The 19,651-nt window shown below is 36.0% G+C and overlaps 2 protein-coding genes across 7 annotated transcripts in view; one reads left to right on the top strand and one right to left on the bottom strand.

Annotated features, from left to right (window-relative positions):
* The window catches only part of LOC111343280 (protein Wnt-8b), a 50,186-nt gene extending 30,899 nt beyond the window's left edge, over positions 1 to 19,287 (top strand). Inside the window, exons 1-7 of one of the 3 annotated variants that reach the window (XM_088750338.1) lie at positions 14,040 to 14,509; positions 14,804 to 14,885; positions 15,698 to 15,837; positions 16,051 to 16,087; positions 16,260 to 16,389; positions 17,169 to 17,413; positions 18,163 to 19,287. In XM_088750338.1, coding sequence (XP_088606464.1) covers positions 15,752 to 15,837; positions 16,051 to 16,087; positions 16,260 to 16,389; positions 17,169 to 17,413; positions 18,163 to 18,522 — 858 coding nt within the window. In that variant the 5' untranslated portion in view covers positions 14,040 to 14,509; positions 14,804 to 14,885; positions 15,698 to 15,751 and the 3' untranslated portion in view covers positions 18,523 to 19,287. Of the gene's footprint in view, positions 1 to 14,039; positions 14,510 to 14,803; positions 14,886 to 15,697; positions 15,838 to 16,050; positions 16,088 to 16,259; positions 16,390 to 17,168; positions 17,414 to 18,162 lie in introns of those variants that run through there. The other 2 variants (XM_088750337.1, XM_088750336.1) reach the window with 2 other exon arrangements.
* LOC148738252 (uncharacterized) overlaps positions 1 to 19,651 on the bottom strand; it is a 72,539-nt gene that overhangs the window by 19,851 nt on the left and 33,037 nt on the right. The window lies entirely within an intron of this gene.

The raw sequence follows: 19,651 nt of genomic DNA on the forward strand, positions 1-19,651 counted from the left end.
TTTAATTTGTCGTGAAAGCTTGAAAATCAAGGCGTTGAAAGTTAGAAATTGCGTATTCAAGTTTGCTCCGTTTTTGAAAAATTCCTTGGCTCCAGGTTCTAATTGAAACCATTTTATTAACCTTAAGAAAAAAGAAAAAAAAACTGTTAGCTTTTGAGAAGTTTATAGGTCTATAAGAGGTCTATAAGTCTATAGATAATTGGAATGATTGGACGAATTAAATCGCAGAGAAGTCGTTCCGACAGGGATTTAAAATATATACTGTTTATTTAAATTTAAAGCCAGAACACGCTTTACAGCATCAACGAAGAACAAAGACTCTCTAGCAGATTATTCATTTATTCAATCGAGGACGCAGAAATAAGATTAGAATTAAACCAAGGGACAACGCAGCTGTGTATCTTGCAGGCATGGCGGACGAACTTGAAAAGAACGTGATTTGTAACATGCTCCATTTTTGGTCACTAATTTTAGGGCACGACCTTTCGTCGAGTCCGTGACAAAAACAGAGCGATGTCTCGGCAAGCATCACGTATGTCGGCTAGCAAGTTTTCAAATTGATCGAGGTAGTTTTACCTATATCTCCATTACAGCTTTATGTTTTCATAACCTCAAGATTCAACAAGTAAATTGGGATGTGGTATTGCCAGCTTCCTGCAACCATCACCTCCTGTGAAAACGTACAGATCGTTATAAACTTGCTTATCAATTTCTAGGTACGTCGAAAAAAGGGACAGATTGTCTGAACTTTCTTTTTTTTTTACCAATATTTTGATATAATCTCATTGTTATGAGCCAATTTGTCGAAAATTTTAAAAAGGGGCACACTTTTAACCATCTTTAATTTCATTCTACCTTGGTGCTCATGGTAAAGCATTCCATGACATAAAATGTTTCTTTATACTGTATCTTGAAATTTCTAATATTACTCTCATTGGCCTTTTTAAAGTTAGAACTTTCCACATCGTGCTAGAAGATACTGGCAAAAAGAAATATTCTCCCAGATCGTCTTAACTGGAGCTCTACATGCAGCTCTCGCAAATTACACTTGCAGTAATGGAGCAAAATGCCAAGGGCAGCGATTAAATATCTTCTCTTTGATGTTTTCGCCCTACGGGCTCGTCAAAATACAGCACAACTCGTAAAAATACTCAGCGATACTACACAACAAAACGTCTAATAAGATATATAACGGGTCATTAATAGTTAGAATCATGGGAATTACCTTTGAAATTTTTCCCATTTCATAACCTGAAAGTTTTAAAGAATTTTTACCCGTGGAAAGTTTCGATTGTTCCACAAAACAGACTGTCGATGAAGTGTAGCAGATTGATTGTGCCTTCACCACGGAGGTTTCTTAGAAAGGTTTGACCTTTTAGACGACAGTAAGAGGCTTGGGGAAAGATGTTTGTAGAGAAACTACAAATAGCACGACCAAAAATGTTTTTCATTTAAACCAGGTGGATGTCTAATCTTCAAGCACTTGAGCGAAAACTGACGTCAAATGCAAAACCACAAGAAAGACAATTAGAGTACAAGGTAACGAGATTATATCATGCTGATCACCCTCTGTACGACTTGATCAATAAAATAAATCATAAATGATAATAAAAATTCAGACGAAATCGTGCAGTTCATCATGAAATGTTCGTTTACTTACCTGTTGTTGAGAACTCATGTTCACAGTCATGTGTGACGCTGATGACCAACTAGGTCCCATTTAATAATCAGTTGGTTGGTGATTAAGTGATGAGAGACGGTCAAGAATTCAGACTGATATCTCGAAGATGCTTATGATGCCAATGAAGATTATATTTATCTTTTTTCGTTTTGTGTCGTTGAACAAAACAACACGATCATGTTTTACAAGGAACTGGTTAGAAAGTTATTTGAACTCTAATTTAGACTATTGTGTTCGTTTTATGGCATCGTAGGGGATGACGCCCTATTGCCTCTGAATAATCGGCAAGAAAAGGACACAGCCATATATCCATTGTTTAGTCTAATTTTGAAAACCAATTCTGCGTTAAATACGTTTGTTGCTGCGTCTCGCTATTACTTAGGTATCTTTCATCTTTCACAAAACCATCTCTTCGACTTCAATTTGTTTCTCAAGTTTCCATCGCTTTTTGTAATAATTTCTAAAAGAGATTGTCGTTCAGTTACAAGTAAAAATGCATGTGGTACGTGATGTTATTTGAAATACAATACTGATGTAAATCTATTTGGCCATATTTCACAACCCAAAGCCCTGGTATTTCAGAACTTTATATTGTCTGCAAAACCAGGATTTACTTTTCTATTCCATTCATTTGTCATCAAATATTCCTCACTTCCATTATGATCATTAAAAGTAATAATTTTTAAGAACATTTTTAAATTTAAATAAGTTAGCTCTCTCTTTGAAAAGAAGCAGATTGTCTTAACTCCTCACTAAATTCTTCGCCCTTAGCTTTGTCAGCAAGAAAAATAAAGTACGTTTGTTAAAAAAGAGAAAGGAAAATGGCAAATGAGTAAGGGAATTTTGTAAATAAAAAAAAAAATAAAAGAGATAGACGAGCAGGCATTTCAGCAAAGCATTACATAATTTATAGAAGAACAAACGATCTCCCTAAATCATTATGTTTCCACGTGCAACCACTAGTACTTTTCTTCAGTTCAAATTCTTGCTCAGGAGCAGTGGTAAGCCAGTATAATGTCGTGCGTGGGGAATTCTTTTTCGCCTTGGATACGCGAAATGTATCGCCAATACATGCAATGTTCGCGGTAGGCCGACGCTAGAAGTTATGCAGGGTTATTTTCGGGTCGGTTGGTCCACGAACTCAGAAAGAAACACGAGGAAAACTGAAGTGTCCATATGGAGTCAAACAAATCCCATATGAACTCAAAGCAATTGAAATGGTCCACCTCGAAAAGCCAAGTACGAGTGCTAATGTCTTACACAACCAAGTAATTAGGCGAGGACTTCTCCGACAACAAGACTACACATTTCTCGACGAAAAACAGATGCTGTTTTTCTACCTCGAAGGCAACACGAGCTCACACATAATCGAATTCTTGGAGCGAAGAATTAACCATAGGAAAAAAAATGACCACAGAGATAAGTGGTACATTTCTTTCATTCTTTTTTTTCATGTTATTTTGTAGTTATTGTTACGGTTATGTTTTATTTTTCTACAAAAGACCGCACTAATTATGTAATAAAGCTTTCAGCGCACGTGTTTATTTTCGTTTCTTGTGCGGTTTTACCAGTTATGAAACGGGGATCACAGTTATGTAACATCATCTCTGTTGGGGCAGTAGCGACTTAAGTTGGTGATTTCAATGCCTTTAAGAAAACCAAAAGAAATATCTTTAGTCTGTAACAGTGATTACAAGGAGTCGATTTCATACTGGTCTCAATATAAAAAGTCTGTTTAGTTTGGTGGACCCGACCGAAAATTGAGCAAAATTATATCATGAGGATTTCTCAAAAACTGAGGGACAAAATGATGTTTTTTACTCTGGTGTTCTTTGAAATATAAATCCTGTATGATTGTTTTTAGCAATCAATAAGATTCCCAAAAGACTTGTGAATCTTATGAAAATAGGAAATTAGCTGGAATCAAGGCTATTAGAAAGGTCGCATTTAGTGTCAACAAAATCACAGAAGTCAATAGTTTTGAACACCACCGGCAGGTTAAGAGTTTCTGTGACAGATGCTATTCTAGCTCTTTGCTAAATGCTCTTCTAAAAGTGAGCGCAGATATCAACGTGATCACAATTTAGTTATTTTGACAATTGGTTGCAAGTTTCTATTTGGTTGCTTTTCATGACGCAATTGGCACAAGAAACTTTACTCTTGTATAGATAATTGGTTTGGTTCTGGCCAATTCTCGGAGAAACTATTTTCTCAAGTCAAGAAATACTAACTGTGAAGACAGTACATGAATTATTTTAACACTCTGCCCGGAGTCTCTCCAGGTATTTCATTGGAACTGAAGGGTGCTCGAAGCTGAAGAACACATTTGAACTCCCTAAAATTACCCCAACTTCAGCCAAAAACCCAAACGTTCTTTTACCTGCCAATTACATGAACGTTAGAGCAATGATTAAACTATTTTATTCTCAAGATGTAATCATCAATTATTTTGATTTATAAATGATTTTAACATTCTGCACACAGGCTCCAGGTATTTTATTAGAACTGAAGGGTGTCCGTGGCTAAAGTGCACAGTTGAACTCCACAAAATTACCCAAAATTCAGCCAAACCCAACTATTTTATTCTCAATATGTAACATGTGTTAATTTGTTTTTAATTATTTTGATTTCTAATAACATCCTTTAATATCCAAGAACATCTGGTCGATGATTCTCATACTTCTCATTGCCTTCCTGCTTCAAAATACAGTGGATGTTGCAAGGAAAATCTTTTTGCTCACTCGTGAGAGTCCTTTCTTTTAAGATGCTGTTGTATTTTGTTATTTTACAGTCAGTTTTCCAATGATTAGATAATCAACCAACGCTGAATGCCATTATTATTGTTATTATGGTAATAAAGTGCACGCATGGGTGCTGACAATATTTTGAAATAACTTTGAAGTGGGATCTATGAGTTAGACCATGACTGATACAGAAACAGAATAATTTTAAGACAATGAAATTCATCACTAAATCAAATCTTTAATTTGCCTGTTAAGGTATCAAATAATATTATGGAAAGGCTACGAGTAATTGTTCTGCCAACTCGTCCCCCGAGATTACCTCCTTTCTCAAGGCAAGGGAAGAGGAGAGCTCTTTAGAACTAGAAGGAAAGGGCTGACTCCATCGTTTTCCAGTATTTGTCGGCTTGCGCTCATTACTTCCAATGTGACTTCACGTATTAACAGGTGAAGGTCTTCTCCACGTTCTTCTTCTTCCTAACTATGGAAGGTCTGACAGGAAATATATTACACTTGGTGTTGGCGACGTTTCAATCTTTTTGTGCTTACGATTTGTCTCATCAATCTCCTACTTCGATATCAGGAAATTTTCGAATAACTCCTAGTGCTCTGGCAAAACATTAACAATCGAACAACCGATGAATCATTCTCTTGGCTGTATGTTTCGGTCTAAATATAAAGTTGTTGATCACCTTATCCTCACTTAAACTCAAAAACACTCTTTTATATTGTCTGAATCTTAAATATCTCATGGTAATCAAGCCAACCAAATCGTTGAAACTTCAAATTCCACAGAAAATAACGAATAACAAATTCATCCGCCATATTGAAAATTACTTAATGTATGTATGACTTCATAGTGGCGGTGAGGACTAAACCGACGATTATCCTGGAGCCACTCCTCTCTATCAGAAACTTAAACCAAGAAAATTTCGATGAAGTTAAATTTATTCCAAGCTAACACGTACCTGAACGCCCTGTCCCTCAGACACCTACTGTCAATTACTTATCTATTACGTCATTTGACGTTCCCGTGCAAGATGAACGCGCGGGGGGTTGAATTAGATCAAGCGAAAACAGACTATCGAAAGCCTCCTTCTAACTGTCCAATTGGTATGACACCAATGAGCCAATGGCTGCGTTTTCTTTTTTCAGACTAAACGTAATAAGCCTTACGTGATCTTCATCTTATGGAGAAGGCTTTGCCTTTCAAACATCTTATTTGCATAAACTATTATACTTTACTAAATAGGGGACGCTTATCTAGAGGACGTTTCGGTTCTAGACTGGTTTAGTACAAATGAGTCTCAAATGTCAATAATCTCAGCAATTTTGTCCAGGAGATTAGTCATAAATTCTAGCAGATGACCAGGATTAGTTAAGTGCACGAATAGCTTCCCTGAATTTGTAATCATATTAATAACAGATTCAGACATAACCATTTCAAAGTGTCTGTGGGGTGGAGCTGTTTGAACTATTATCGGATATCATGGAAGGCGAGTCCAATTTGGCAGCAATGGCTGTTGTTTAATACGGGCCAACTTCCGGGTGGGGTTAATGTCAGGCCAGCAGTCAAGCTTAGGTCCATGGATATGACAACGCACGCGCATAAAGCTAGATGTTTATTTTGGTGACGTCAACAAAAAGTCCAAAATGGCGCCTACTCTGAGAGACGCAATACACTTCCTCATCTTAGCTCATTTCTACGTTCAGAAGTTTCCTTGTCCTTCAAAAACTATAGAGGCTTGCTGCAGAACAATAGGAAGTGTACGAAAATATGAGGTGTGTGTAACTTATGCGTGCAACTCAGTAGTAAAACATTTGAGGTTCGGTGTGTTTCAGTTCCGGCCCGCATATCTTCACGACGAAACACCACATATCTTGAAAAACAAGGTACGTAAAAATACCATTCAATCGTAACAAAATAAGATAACAAAATATGCCTTCAGAATCTCTGTAGGATTTACTTGTATTTGTGGTATTTTTCGTCGTAATGCAACCTTTTCCGCTCATTTCTGTATCATTGAATAAGTTTCGCCAAGTGAGTCACTGCTCGAATTGATCACACCATGTTCTGACTTACGCTCTCTTGCAGACCAATGGAGAACAAACTACCTTCTAAACATTAAGATGCCAGTTGTAAGGCAAAATATCATAGAAAGCAGGAACGGTTCAGATCTGCGACACAACAGCAGTTCAAATGAAATTTATAACTCCCTATTAATCTGACAACAAAGAGATCCTTCGCTGTAACAATCTTGGCTTGAGGAAAAACGGTGCAATATTTTGGGTAGCTCCGTATCTAAGTGCCTATATATCGTGAGAGCTTTAATCGTAAACTTCATGAGATGTTCATGGAATTTGAGCTTTTCTAGGTGATATATCAGTAAAATTGGTTTTATTGAATGGCAATCTCTGAAGGAGCTTCGTTCCCAAATCACCATGTTTGAGTAGTATTCTAAATTCTTTCAATTGAATTTGAGGATCTGAAAATATAGGTGATTACATCATTATAAGTGCTAAAGTAATAAACTTCTTCATTTTGAAGTGGATACAAGGTTTGCAAATTTTATATTTGAAAAAATGCATACGTTTTACACTGAGTCTCCCATAAACTTGGGTATTAGAGATCAGAAATGATCAGATTATTATTCTAGTTGACTATTGTTGAGATAGATTCTAATCAATGAGGCCCTTCACTATGCAATATTGAGGTTTGCAAAAAAAAAAAAGAAAAAATACTCATTGTAGCTGTCATCTTATTCCAAATAATAATACCTTTTTAAGTACATTATGAAGAAGTTCCCTGAACTCTGAGTAATCGCGTTCAGATTTCAACCAGTGTTATCTGAAGAGTTGCTACATTTGAGAATAGATTCCTGTTAGAACCAGTTTAAAACGTGGGATGATTTGCCCCTTCTTCACTGATTCATATTTTATAACCGAAGTGTAATGTGGTGTAATCAATTTACTTTAAATGTAATGTAAATGCATGTTAATAATAATAATAATAATAATAATAATAATAAATAATAATAACTACTAATAATTACTTTAAATGTAATGTAAATGCATGTTAATATATCAATAAAGTAAGGTTTGTTGACTGTTAGTTGTCCAGTGTAAAGGAAGGGTGAGAAGCAACTCAGGACTGACTCATCACTAGAAGAGTAAGGAATGCTTTGGAGCTATGCATTACTTCTTTCTCAACAGAAAAACTAAAATGTTAAGAAAACATGGTTTAAGTTGATGCCATAAAATTTAACTGCCAGGAAAAACGCTGTCAACTTAAGCACCAACAAAATGAACAACTTTTGTAGAATGTACTTCGGACATTTAAATTGTCAGGTTCAAAAGGTGAAAATAAACAATTTATGAAAATCGGGTTTCCAGATGGGATTTGAACCCACGACCCTCCGTGATCTAGGCGGATGCTCAAAAGGCCCTGTCAAAAATATTTTTGACCATGTTCACACAATATTTACAACAAGCTAAGGGGTACAACTTATTTATCCGATCCACTGTAGTAAGTAAAGTTGACAGGTTACACTGGCCGGCAAAACAGACTCTAAAAAGTGCTTAAATTAAAAATAAAAAAAAATAAAAAAAAATAAAAATTGGCTTTTTATAGGATTACACAATTACTGGTGAACCAGTAGTTTCCATTGTGGTCCTTGCAAACAAATGAAGCAAATGGTCTAAATTGAACATAACATCATTAAGAACATCATTCCAAATAATAATAACAACAACAACAACAACAACCTTTATTTATGTGTCAAATCTAAAATAGCAGTTATACAACCACTAACTGGGGACACTAAATACTACCTAAAAATTTGAGAAATTTAAAAATAAAACAATATATATGTACAATTTAAAATCTAACCTAAGTCTTACATAAAAGGCAGTTTTCACATTTACTATCAGTCAATTCAGAAACAAGGTCTATTCTACGTATGTTACATTTAAAAGATGATATGGATGTCAGTTCTCTTACATTTCTTGGTACAATTGCCCATATTTTGGGTCCCATATTTTATAAGTTGGGCGGAACAACCATATTGTGCACATTCTTTTCTTAGTGCCTTTACACATGGAGACCTATGGAATTCATGAGCTTTCATGGGAAGTTATCGTTCGTTTTGTTCATGAATGGAGCGCTTATAACTAAGAAATCTGTTGGGTGTCCTAACCAACATTGTCAACTAACTATGTTAAAATGCAGGAATTCCTAATCTTTGCGTGTTTCGTCTCACGGAGTTGCCTGCTCAACTTATAACGATATTTTGATTTTTAAAGTTGTCCTCCCTTAAAAAAAAGACATAAATACATAATAAACTTTAAAGAAAATTTATATCCACTGGTAATGTGATGGTGCTCGAGCCTGTAAAAATTGACAAATATTTATTCTCTTCGTATCTTCCCTTCAATCTCTCGATATACTGACAACTGTCACAACGTTTTCCCTTTGGCTCTCATCGTTCGCATACGATTCCCTTGCAAAAGTAGTTCCTTCCTAGCTTATCGTCTTGCCTCGAGACTGACGATAGGCCCTTTAGCGGGCAAGCTACTGTTTTGGTTAAGCAGATTAACCAATAATGATCACAGAAAATAACATTTTGGCTGTGGCCCGAGTTGATGAAACTTATACGGGTGTTAATAAACATGTCTGGTTAATAAACAGAACCGGTTCTAATAATGAGTCATTTTATATGCATTTACTGTACATAGCTAGTATTTTTGTATTGTTTAGGTAAGACAGCCAGAGTTACTAAGCCCCCTCAGAACAGAATTGAAGGAACTCAGGTCACAGAATTGCCGAACACCGAGAACCTCCAAAGGAGTTTTCACTGTTTTTGACCTGAACATTTTGTCGTTTAATCACCATTTCACCAAGTCAGAAGATGTAATAGCCTGGTTACAAACAATGAATATTGATCGCGAAGTAAAGTGTGTTTTTCTATGTTATGTATGATAGAATAGGGTGACCTTTGTATCACTGAATAAACTGCATTGTTAATGATGAAATGAGAGATTTAAGATTCATCTTGGCTGCTGGATATCCCGTTTATTTTGCAGACTGAAATCTTCTAAGTTAAGCTCGGGAAGCCGAGACAACGTCCCAAAAATTTCAATACTACAAATCTAAGGTGTAATTCTAACGCCCTTTTTGCATAGTCGTGGTTTTTCATGTTTTTTTCCAGCAGCTCTGTAGAATTAGGGTTCATCATGCTTTATATCAGAACAGAAGATGATCATTGACTAGGTCGGCCCAAGGAAAGGGCGCACGTGCTATGAAGCTTCGCACCTGCTATGAAATAAAAATCGCGTGCAAGGCTTAGCTTGTGGTTTGGCTTTAGTGAGAATAATATAGTAACTGGATAAGAAAGACTAAAATAACTAAGAAACAGTCACGAAATAGTGTTTTTGTGCTCCACTTGAAAAGTAACCTGGGATCAAACAGACATTCCATGACGGAATGTGTGGCCTCCGTCACTCTTTAAAGGGAAGTAAACAGGCTCCCGAGCGGAGAAAACAATTTAATTTGTTATATGTTCATTGACAAGTTGGAAAATTAAACCTTGTGTAAAAGTTCTCATTCTGGTTCCGCGCCGCCTCCATACGACATCTGCCCATATATTTAACCTGTGAAACATTCCAAATGAGATATTTGAAATCCCTTCCTGATGTTTATTTTCATATCAGATAATTAAAACGGCTGGAATGGTTTTCATATATATTTTCCTATCGGAAGAATGAATTGAGAACATTTGAGGACCATAAATGAACGAGTCCTCTCAACAATACACTTCTTGGAACATAAAGAACGTTTTAGGAAATTTGTCGTGAAGGTGCAATAGAGTTTGTGGTTTGAAGTTATAGAAGATTTTAATCTGTGCAAGATGAATTAAGTCTAGAAGCACTGACGAATATCTAAAGACCAGCTGTAGAGAATCATCAACTGGTCTCTTACGTTCGCTAAAATCAAATCACAAAATTAAAATTAGATAAGAGAGGACGAAATTGAAACCAAAAATATCTTCGACATTATTAAAGGTTTCTTCGTGAAAGCACTCTTGAATTTGACATAAACACTTTTTGTTATTTATATTTCATGACTCAATTATCGGCGTCTTAATGATCTAATTCCTTCAAACGACGGTCTAACCGGCTCAGAGAATATAGAGAATATAAGTTTCTTAACTGAGAACAACTGTCGAGTATTAAAAAGTTTGAGTTAGTAGAGCAATAACAATCTTGACGGTTTGCCAAAACAAATTCCTCGACTACTTGAAAATGAAATTTGTGACATAAAAGCCTTGAAGAATGAACAATAACACCAGGCACATTTCGGATAAGCAAGAAGTAAAAATGAAAAAAAGGAACACTAGAAGATTTTCCTGGCTTCTGTTAAGGAAAATGTTGTTCTGTCGTTCGCTCGCCCAGCGTTCTTCAAAAAAGGAATAGAGTCAAAAATGATAAGAAATAGTATTTATGATAAAGTCCAGTCTATAGAAAGGTCTTTAAGAACCGGAAGTCAGACAGACAAATTCAATTTGAATTTACAGATCCTTAGTTTAAAAAGAACTTTCGAGACTGCAAGTTAAGCAAATGAATGGCTAAATCTTTCCCACATCAGATCGTAAATAGCAGAGCCCCTTAGGCTCGTATAAATCTTCATGGCCGAAAAAGTTGTGCCCCTTTGCAGCTAGGGTGAACGTACCTATTTGTATTAGATCAGTGCAACAACAACGACATAGCTTGCGTTTCATTGTGTTTGTTGTGCTTTTGGCTTTTCTATTTCAAAGGAGTGACAAATAAAGTTTAATAACGTTTGAAATGTTTGTCTGAGGTCAGCCAGATGTTATTTGGTTCCAGATTTGATAAAAAAAATTAATATGTTGACGCGGTCTCTCGCTTACTAATCATGATAGACAAAGTCGCGTATAAATAGTTGTTCTCGCAATGTAAACACTAGTTCTTGAACTTAAGTAATCTAATTTGTACATTTTTTTAACTGATTAAAAACTTCCTTTTAAATGAACTTAAGAAAACAACAACAACAACAACAAAAAACAAAAAAGCCCATGAAAAATGTCGAAATAACGCGCTTTACTCGGCAGATTTTAAATATAGTTATTAATTTATGTATCTAAAAATGATGTTCAACCGTCGCAAGGAAATCTTTATGACGTAAACGTATTCCACACAAATTATTGTTTCATTTTTGTCTGTTAGTTTTTTACATCCCGGCCTTAACCTTGAACAAATATAGACTGTGAACATACTTAAGAGACTAGCAAAAAGTTAACATTCTTTCAAGATTTTTGCGTTTTTCTTTTCTACAATTCGAGACGTGTTTCAGTTGAAAAGTCAATCATGATCAGTCACGCGAGTGAATGTTTTGCAAGAAATGTAAGAAAATTAAAATTTCGATGTATTCCAGTTTGAAAGAAAAAGTGCAAGTGAAGACCTATAATTCTTCACAGAAGAATAAATAAAATGTAACCGGTGGCAGTTGCACCTGCATCTTCAGTTTTAAATCAATTAGGCTCGGTTAATTAAAGTTTATGCAAATTAATAAGATATAAGACATTCAATCGCTATCTTCTCACTTTGCACCAGTACCGAAAGAGTAATTTGCGAGAGTTGAGCTTGCAGCTCCACTTTAGCGGAACCAGGAGAATATTCATTTCAACCAGTATCTTCTGTTGAGATGTGACAATTTTTAACTTTTGAAAAAGTCCATTTTCAGTAATGTTAGAAATTTTAAAGATGCAATGTGAAGACAAAAATGTTTTTTACCTCCCGGAATTTTTATCCGGTGGATTTGCGGCATTTACAAATGAGTAAAATGTAATCAGGTGTCTGAAAGTGTCCCCCTGAAACCATTGTCAAGAAATCGGCCTGAAGCAATGTGATTCATTCAAAGTATGAGTTAAAAATAAAACATGTTCAAACAATTTGTGCATTTCTTGAAGTACTTAGTAACTGACAAAAATATTTGTGGCGATCTGAATGTTTTTGGAGGGAAATGATAGACGCACAGAAAGCTGTCAACAACATGCCTCAACCGACTAATGTTACTTTTCACTGACAGTCAATGAAAATTAAATCATTAAGCTGAAACGAAGTAAATAGGCTCGACCAAGTTTGAAGCATGCTGCATTGCATACATGATAAGTGCTAATAAATTGATTTGTCTTTAAAAGGACTGTTAGGTCCTGCAGCTTATAAAAAGGTCGTGTTGTGAAAATTAGTGCCCATGAAATTGAGCATGTTACAAAACACGTTATTTTCGAGTCCATTGAGAGGCGTCCCAAGTTCACGTCTCGTGCAAGAGTGAAGGATTATTTCATGAAAGCGTCACGCCTTGTGTGACGCGGTGTTAGTTACGCGAACAACCGTTGAGAATTTGAAGCGTTATAAGGCGGAATAGTATAAAATGTGGTCCATTTAAAACACTAAACATTCCGAAATATGAATATTTTACACGTTAGTTTAAAAAAACTAACTCAATCCTTGTGTTTTCGTTATGTTTTTTGGTGATTTCTCCTGTTTTGGGCTTGAAAATCACCAAAAAACACAACAGACACACAAGGAATGAGTAAGTTTTATTAATATCATGTGTAAAAATGTTCATATTTCGGAACATTTAGCGTTTTAAATGGACCATATTTTGTTCCCCATACCATTCCTTGTAACGCATTCAAATTCTCAACGGTTGCTCGCTTAACTTAACACCGCGACACAACGCGTGACGCCTTCATGAAATAATCCTTCGCTTTTGCTCGAGACGTGAGCTTGGGATACCTGTGGTCCATTATGCCTGCAAAATCAGTATAGATGAGGGTTCTCCCCTAATTTATTTTTAATCGTATTTCTGCGCCGTTGATTGCATAAATGAAGAATCTGCGAGTGTGTTATTTATAGATTCCTATAAACTGTTTATAAGCAGACAATTTTGTCTAAATTCCTTTTGTGTTTTGGGTTTCGATCCAAACCTGGAACCACGGATTTTTTTCCAGTGTGAAATAAACTTGAATATGCAGTTTCTAGCTTTCAACATTTTTTTAAATTCTTCTCTCCTCGACCCCTAATCGACTCAAGTTAAGCATTTTCATATAAGCTTCGATTCTTCAAACTTTCACGTCAGACACTCTGTTTCTTCGTTTGTTTTCTTTTTTCTTTTTTAGGGGTGGCTCACAATTTTTTTTTCTTGACTGGCTGGGCTTGAAGGCTGGCTATTCGGTGCTTGGTAATTTGGCGGTAAATTCCAAAAACAAAATTAGCGTACTGTCATCTGAGAATAAATGAAAATTGAAATCATTTGCCTTTCAGTTTAGTTGTTACTATCCTTTCCAGTCGTTTCAGCATCGTGATCAAAATACAGATTTAGCATTTGCTTTGGTCCTTACTTTTCAATTGACCTCTTCTGAATGACATTGACCTTCCTTCGACTGGTTACAGCGGTTTCTAGGCGTCATGTACGCCCTAATTGACTCGGAAATCCGCCTTTACCATAATTGCCTCGACAGAAAATCCTTTCATGTCGGACTATAGTGCAAGAACGTGACAAACACGCCATGAACAACTAACGTAAAAAATGGGTCTTTCGATTTCCCTTTTGAGCCATGATTTAGTTTGCGTGTTTGGAATTTTTCGTGAGTGTTTTTTGCTGTCCGCACTTAAAATAAAATCACGTTTTAAATTCGTAAAGTGCCGACGTGTTTTTTGCATTCTGTCTTGGTCAATAACAGTTGTTTTTACGTCAGTAAGAGAGCTTAACGTTCGCAGAATAAATTAGAATTGAAAAAAAAGAAGCTTTTAATTTTCAAACTTAGCGCATTAAAGTCAGTGGTAGCCACGGGAAAGAACAAAATACACTCTGAGATCCTCTTCAATCATGAAAAATGTTAAACCACAATAGATAAATCCCAAATAATTCCCAGTAAATCCTTGTCTGTCATTTTTCGGGCTGCTCATGTTAAATGCGTGTTCTGTTGACGCCATACACTGTGTGCCAGAGGTCCGAGGAATCAGAGGTGGGATTGCAGGGCTGATCATAAAGCAAGTCATATTGGTAAGTTGTTTTGTTTTATTGCTCGACTTATTGCATCTCAGTGATTGATGTCGATCTCCTTTTTAAGTATTTTCAGTTCTTTGCATGGAAAGCAATCAAATAATTCGAAAGCTCTTGAAATCAGTCGTCTTTCAGTGAACTTATCTTGCCTTCACAAAATCTACCGGAATGTGGGCTGTTCTGAGTTCTTGTCAAAGTGAAACTAGGGAGTTTCTTTTTCTTCCAACAGGTATTAAAGTCATTCTTACTTAAGAATGGTTGCAATATCAGTATCTTACGAAAAACGTTTTATAGGTAATCGTCTTTGTCATCGAATTGAACATGTTGGAACTGTGTACAATTCATTTTGGCACGGAAAGGTGCCTCGTCGTTCAGCGTAAGTAATCACAGTGAAACTAAAATTTGTCATAAAGAGCTCAGCCGGCTTCATGAATATCCAACCTTTTCCGCTTAGTGAGCCGAGACAGGCCTGTCAAGTGCCAGCAAAAGCACAATTGTCTTTGTGTGAGTGAGGAATCGAAATTGTTTGCAGAAGAAATTTATTTACCTACTGATGTTGACACCATTATCGAAAGTCAAGTATTTGTATGGATTCCTGCGAAACGAGTGCATACAATATTACTGATTTCTGATTACTTTGAAATTTAACCCTAAGGTATCTAAGTGTAACCGATGTATCTAAGTGAAACCAATAATGTGTATTTACTCCTCGTAAATTGAGAGCAGAATCAAAATTAAGACAGTTATTTTGTGGTTTCACAATTTAATGCGTGAAAGAATGACTAAACTATTATTATAATCTCTTATATTTTATACTTTTCCATTAATCTAATTTTTCTGAAGTGTTTATGAACCATATAAGAGATTATATGGTTCATATAAGAACCATATTCTTCTTCAAAAGATTTTTATTTTCTTACGTAATGATCTGATACTAGCACTGTCCATGTGGGATGGATTATTGAAACGACAGTTAAGACTGGCGAGACTAGCGTTGTGGTGCCACATAGAACAATCACCACAGTTTAATGGCGTTAAATAGTTCTTTTTATTAGTTTACTCGCCTTAATTTGTCTTAAACTCTTGAGAAAACTGGCTCGATTTTCACCAATATTAATTAAAGTTACAAGGCTTTAACTAACACAATACGTAACTTTCCTATGACCACATACTTCTTTTGACTTTCAGATTCAAAACGTCTGGAACTATTTTACGACGATTTGTACTCGATTCAACAATTTCATGATGCCAGAGACGAGGTTTTCGATGATTTTTCCAGCAATCATAATCACCTTGGCTTTCTTTCACATGGTCACAGGTAGCCCAGGGTAAGTCGGACTCGCTCATGAAATAAAAATTTGAGTAAATCGCCCATTCTCAGTTAAATATGTCAGATTGCAATACTAGCGGTCCAACTGTTTCCTGGAAACTGAGAATTGTTTCAGGAATCACAAAGTTAACTTAAGTCTCTATAATAAACATCACTCTTAGTTTGTTTACATGTTCCTTGTCAAAGTAACATTTTCCCCTTTATTCGGCAGAGCTGACCCAGGGTCGACCCTCATTAGATCCATAAAGGTTTGTCACTTTCAATTTGTAATTTCTACTCTATTAAAGAGTTGGCCTCCTCATAACAAAAGACGAAAGGAATGTCTGGCGATTGGAATGGTTTAATTTCTATGATGGACTGAAGACCATTGTCAGCCTGTTGTGTATTTATGTATGTTTTTCTCTTCTTGTTTTAACTCAGGATGCTTCCAAAAGAATAAAAGTCAAGAGAGCTGGATTTGGCAGGGGTCTAAAGGAATGCCGAAAGCAATTTAAAGACGAGCTATGGGACTGCAGTTTTTATTACGAAAACATAACTAGAGAATTACCAGGTAAAAGTTCTTTTAATCATTTCATGCATCAGACCAAGTAACTTGTCTCTGCTTCTAGCATGACTCAATAATTAAGGGATGTTCAAGGTTTTTCTATTTCGGGATTTTTGTCGTTATCCTTTGATCGTCAAAATAGTAATAACAACAATAATAGTAACAACGGTTATGGTGTTAATGATTATACTAATAATCGAAATGGCTGCCTAGACTGGAATTATGATTTTTAAAAGTAATTTAGAGAATTACGTATTTTCATACAGGTATTTTACCATCCAACTGTGCTTCGTAGAGTACAAGCAACGTTATTTGTATTTTGACTCGCCGTAAGGGCTCGTCAAAATACGGCACAACTCGTAAAAATACTCGGTAATCATCCACACAATAAAACGTCAAATAAGATATATTTAACAATTGTTCGCCGAAGGCGAGGTGAATATCGTCGAATAATCCCCAGACGAAGTCGAGGGATTATTCGACAATATTCACCGAACCTGAGGGGAATAATTGTTTTATTATAATTTCAGAGCTGAACAACAGAGAAATTTCTAAAATCATAACACTTTAGTAACATTTATTAACATTTTATTTTAACATTTTATATAAACCGCGTAGAGCAGTTTATATAGCGTCATATAAGGGACCGCTTGACCAATCAGATTGCTGGAAACTCTTTGCTCAGCTCTGAAATTATACTTAATATATATATATATTCCTTTTCTTTAAATGTCTTTAGCTACTGAGCTTGTATCTTTTAAACAGCCGATATCTTTCTGTTATAGCCAATAGAGAGACAGCAGTTATACATGCAATCACAACTGCCGGCATCCTACAAGAAATCATTTCTCAATGTGCTGCAAATGAAATCATCGAATGTAGCTGTAACGGAAGATCAAGGGGATCTCATGAATGCAAGAACAGCCTGACGTTTGCCGTGACAGAGACCAAGAGTATACTAAGAACTCGACGGCAAGGGAACTACGAACGAAGACAAATTGAAATAAGTAATCAGATGGTGGGGATAGAGGTAAATGATGTTTTCCTATTTTACCTAATCGTATATATTGTATTCAATATTGTTTGCTGACTCATCTGTCAATTTTGCGCCTAAATTATATAGAAATAGGTATCTGTTTATCTCTTTCTACCATGGGAAAATAATCCTACATCTACCTACAAGGAATCGATAGATTTTATTATAAGCATACGTTTTTGAATTTTATTTCTTTGGAAGTCTTATTACATAGGGTTAACCTCTGAAACCTCCTTTTTAGGGTATTATTTGTGTTGTTTATTTCTTTGATACTTTAAATAAAGTATGTATGTATGTATGTAGGTGATGCCTCTTCAAACATCAATTCCTCTTTTATTCTCTCTGGGAAATTTCACCAATTGAACATTGTAATTCCAATCATCTGAAATTCTTTAAGGGAGGAGGACCTAATTTTTCCCGAAGGGTTGTAAGCCGTCAAACAGGATATACAGTTTTACTATGGATACTAGGGTCTTTTTCTTGGACCGAAACCATAGAATAGTGTGTTAACTTGGCGTTGCGTTATCAATATGAGTGGCATAAATAATTGTTTTTATCCTTATTCCGCAATAGCACATTCCTGCAGTGACAACCGCATAACACTCTTAGCTTTTGACGAAACTTTGTAAACGTTACCATGCGGCTCCCAGTGCAGCGAGGCTTGGTACTTAGCTATGGTTTCTTTCTTAAAAAAAAAAAAAAAAAAGCACGCTGATTATTCAGTATTTTTCATTCCCAAACAGGTTTTCAAGGGAGAGTATCGCAATTGTCGTGGTAGTTTGCCTGAAAAATGTAATATTTGGCAGCAAGTTGCAAACGAACTGAAAAACAAATATCATTCTACCATCAACAACACTCAGCAGGTCAACTCCACTTCCCAGGGAAATCTACAACTGAGTTATCGGGATCTGTCGCCTGATTACTGCGTGCGTAATGTGACTGCTGGCTCTCCTGGTCTGAGAGGAAGGGTCTGCGGCAGAAAAATACGTCAGTGCAGATCCCTTTGTGAGCAATGTGGCTTGACACTCGGGGTAGAGCAGCGAGGAAGTCCAGGCAACTGCAAAGATTGTCCAGATATATATTCAGTCACAGTCTGCAGTTAGAAGAAAATAGACGACTGCAAGCAATAGAGTCAAGACAATCGAAAATGTTCAAGTTGAGAAAGCTTTTCCTCTCATCATAAATGAATAGTCCGACCTTATTATTGCCAAGGCAATTTCATTGAGAAAAACACTTTCATTGTTAGTCTACTAGATTCATGATTGCATCGCTTGTAGGTTTCAGTGACACAGTTAACCTATGTTTGTGATTTATGCTATATTCTATATCTATTTTGTCAAATTTTGAACTTGCGAGTGCTTAGAAAGACACTCATCGACCGCTTTCCAAGAGGAAAGCACATGTAGTTCAGTATTAAAACGAGATTTACGATAAGGGTCATTTGCTTGTATGGCGTCAGAGTACTATGAATAGTTTATACTGTGTAGCAAGCTGCACTATTTGTAATTGTGATTTTAGCAGAAATCTTTTACTCTGTCCCTCATAGCCCTTTGAGCTGAAGATTTTCTTACCTTTCATAATTTTATGTTATACCGTGCGGTTTTAGACAGGCATAGTAAAAAAACTTGATAATTTATCCTAGTTTATATATCCCTCTGGTAATTTAATCCAGAATCGATTATTGAAAAATGAATTTTGCAGAGTTCTAGCAAGTTACTGAAAGCCTTTAAGGTAGTTCAACTGAAAACTCAATATAACCTAACAGTTAATGACCGGACACATCTTCTGGATATGTGTTAGCCTTGTTTACAAACCATTTCCTATGGGAAACATCTGACCAATAAAGTGATAAAAATGGCGTTTGCAAATTCTTCTCAGAAATTTGTCATTTTTAGCAATAAACACGTGGCTCCCTTCAAAAGAGCTCAAGAGCTGGCAGGGTCAGTGGTACAAATTTGGTCTTCCTTTCATTTCAGTGGGGAATCTCAACTCGTTTAAGGAGATGAACAAAGGGAATCTTTTAAGTACACCCCAGTAACTGGAAGAAATGTTCTTCGAAATTTTTCTTCCCAAAGAACGCGATCATGGTAGCCTGGTTGCTTCCTCATTTGTACATGCATGAATTATTTTCCCTTGTAAGAAAAAAAATGGCGAGATGAACACAGAGTTCAAATGTCTGCGCATTTCCAAACGTTGTAGGTGTGCTTTCAAGCTGTCACAGGTGTTATAAAC

Source organism: Stylophora pistillata, chromosome 2 (genome assembly GCF_964205215.1).
Source record: "Stylophora pistillata chromosome 2, jaStyPist1.2, whole genome shotgun sequence".
Lineage (NCBI taxonomy): Eukaryota > Metazoa > Cnidaria > Anthozoa > Scleractinia > Pocilloporidae > Stylophora > Stylophora pistillata.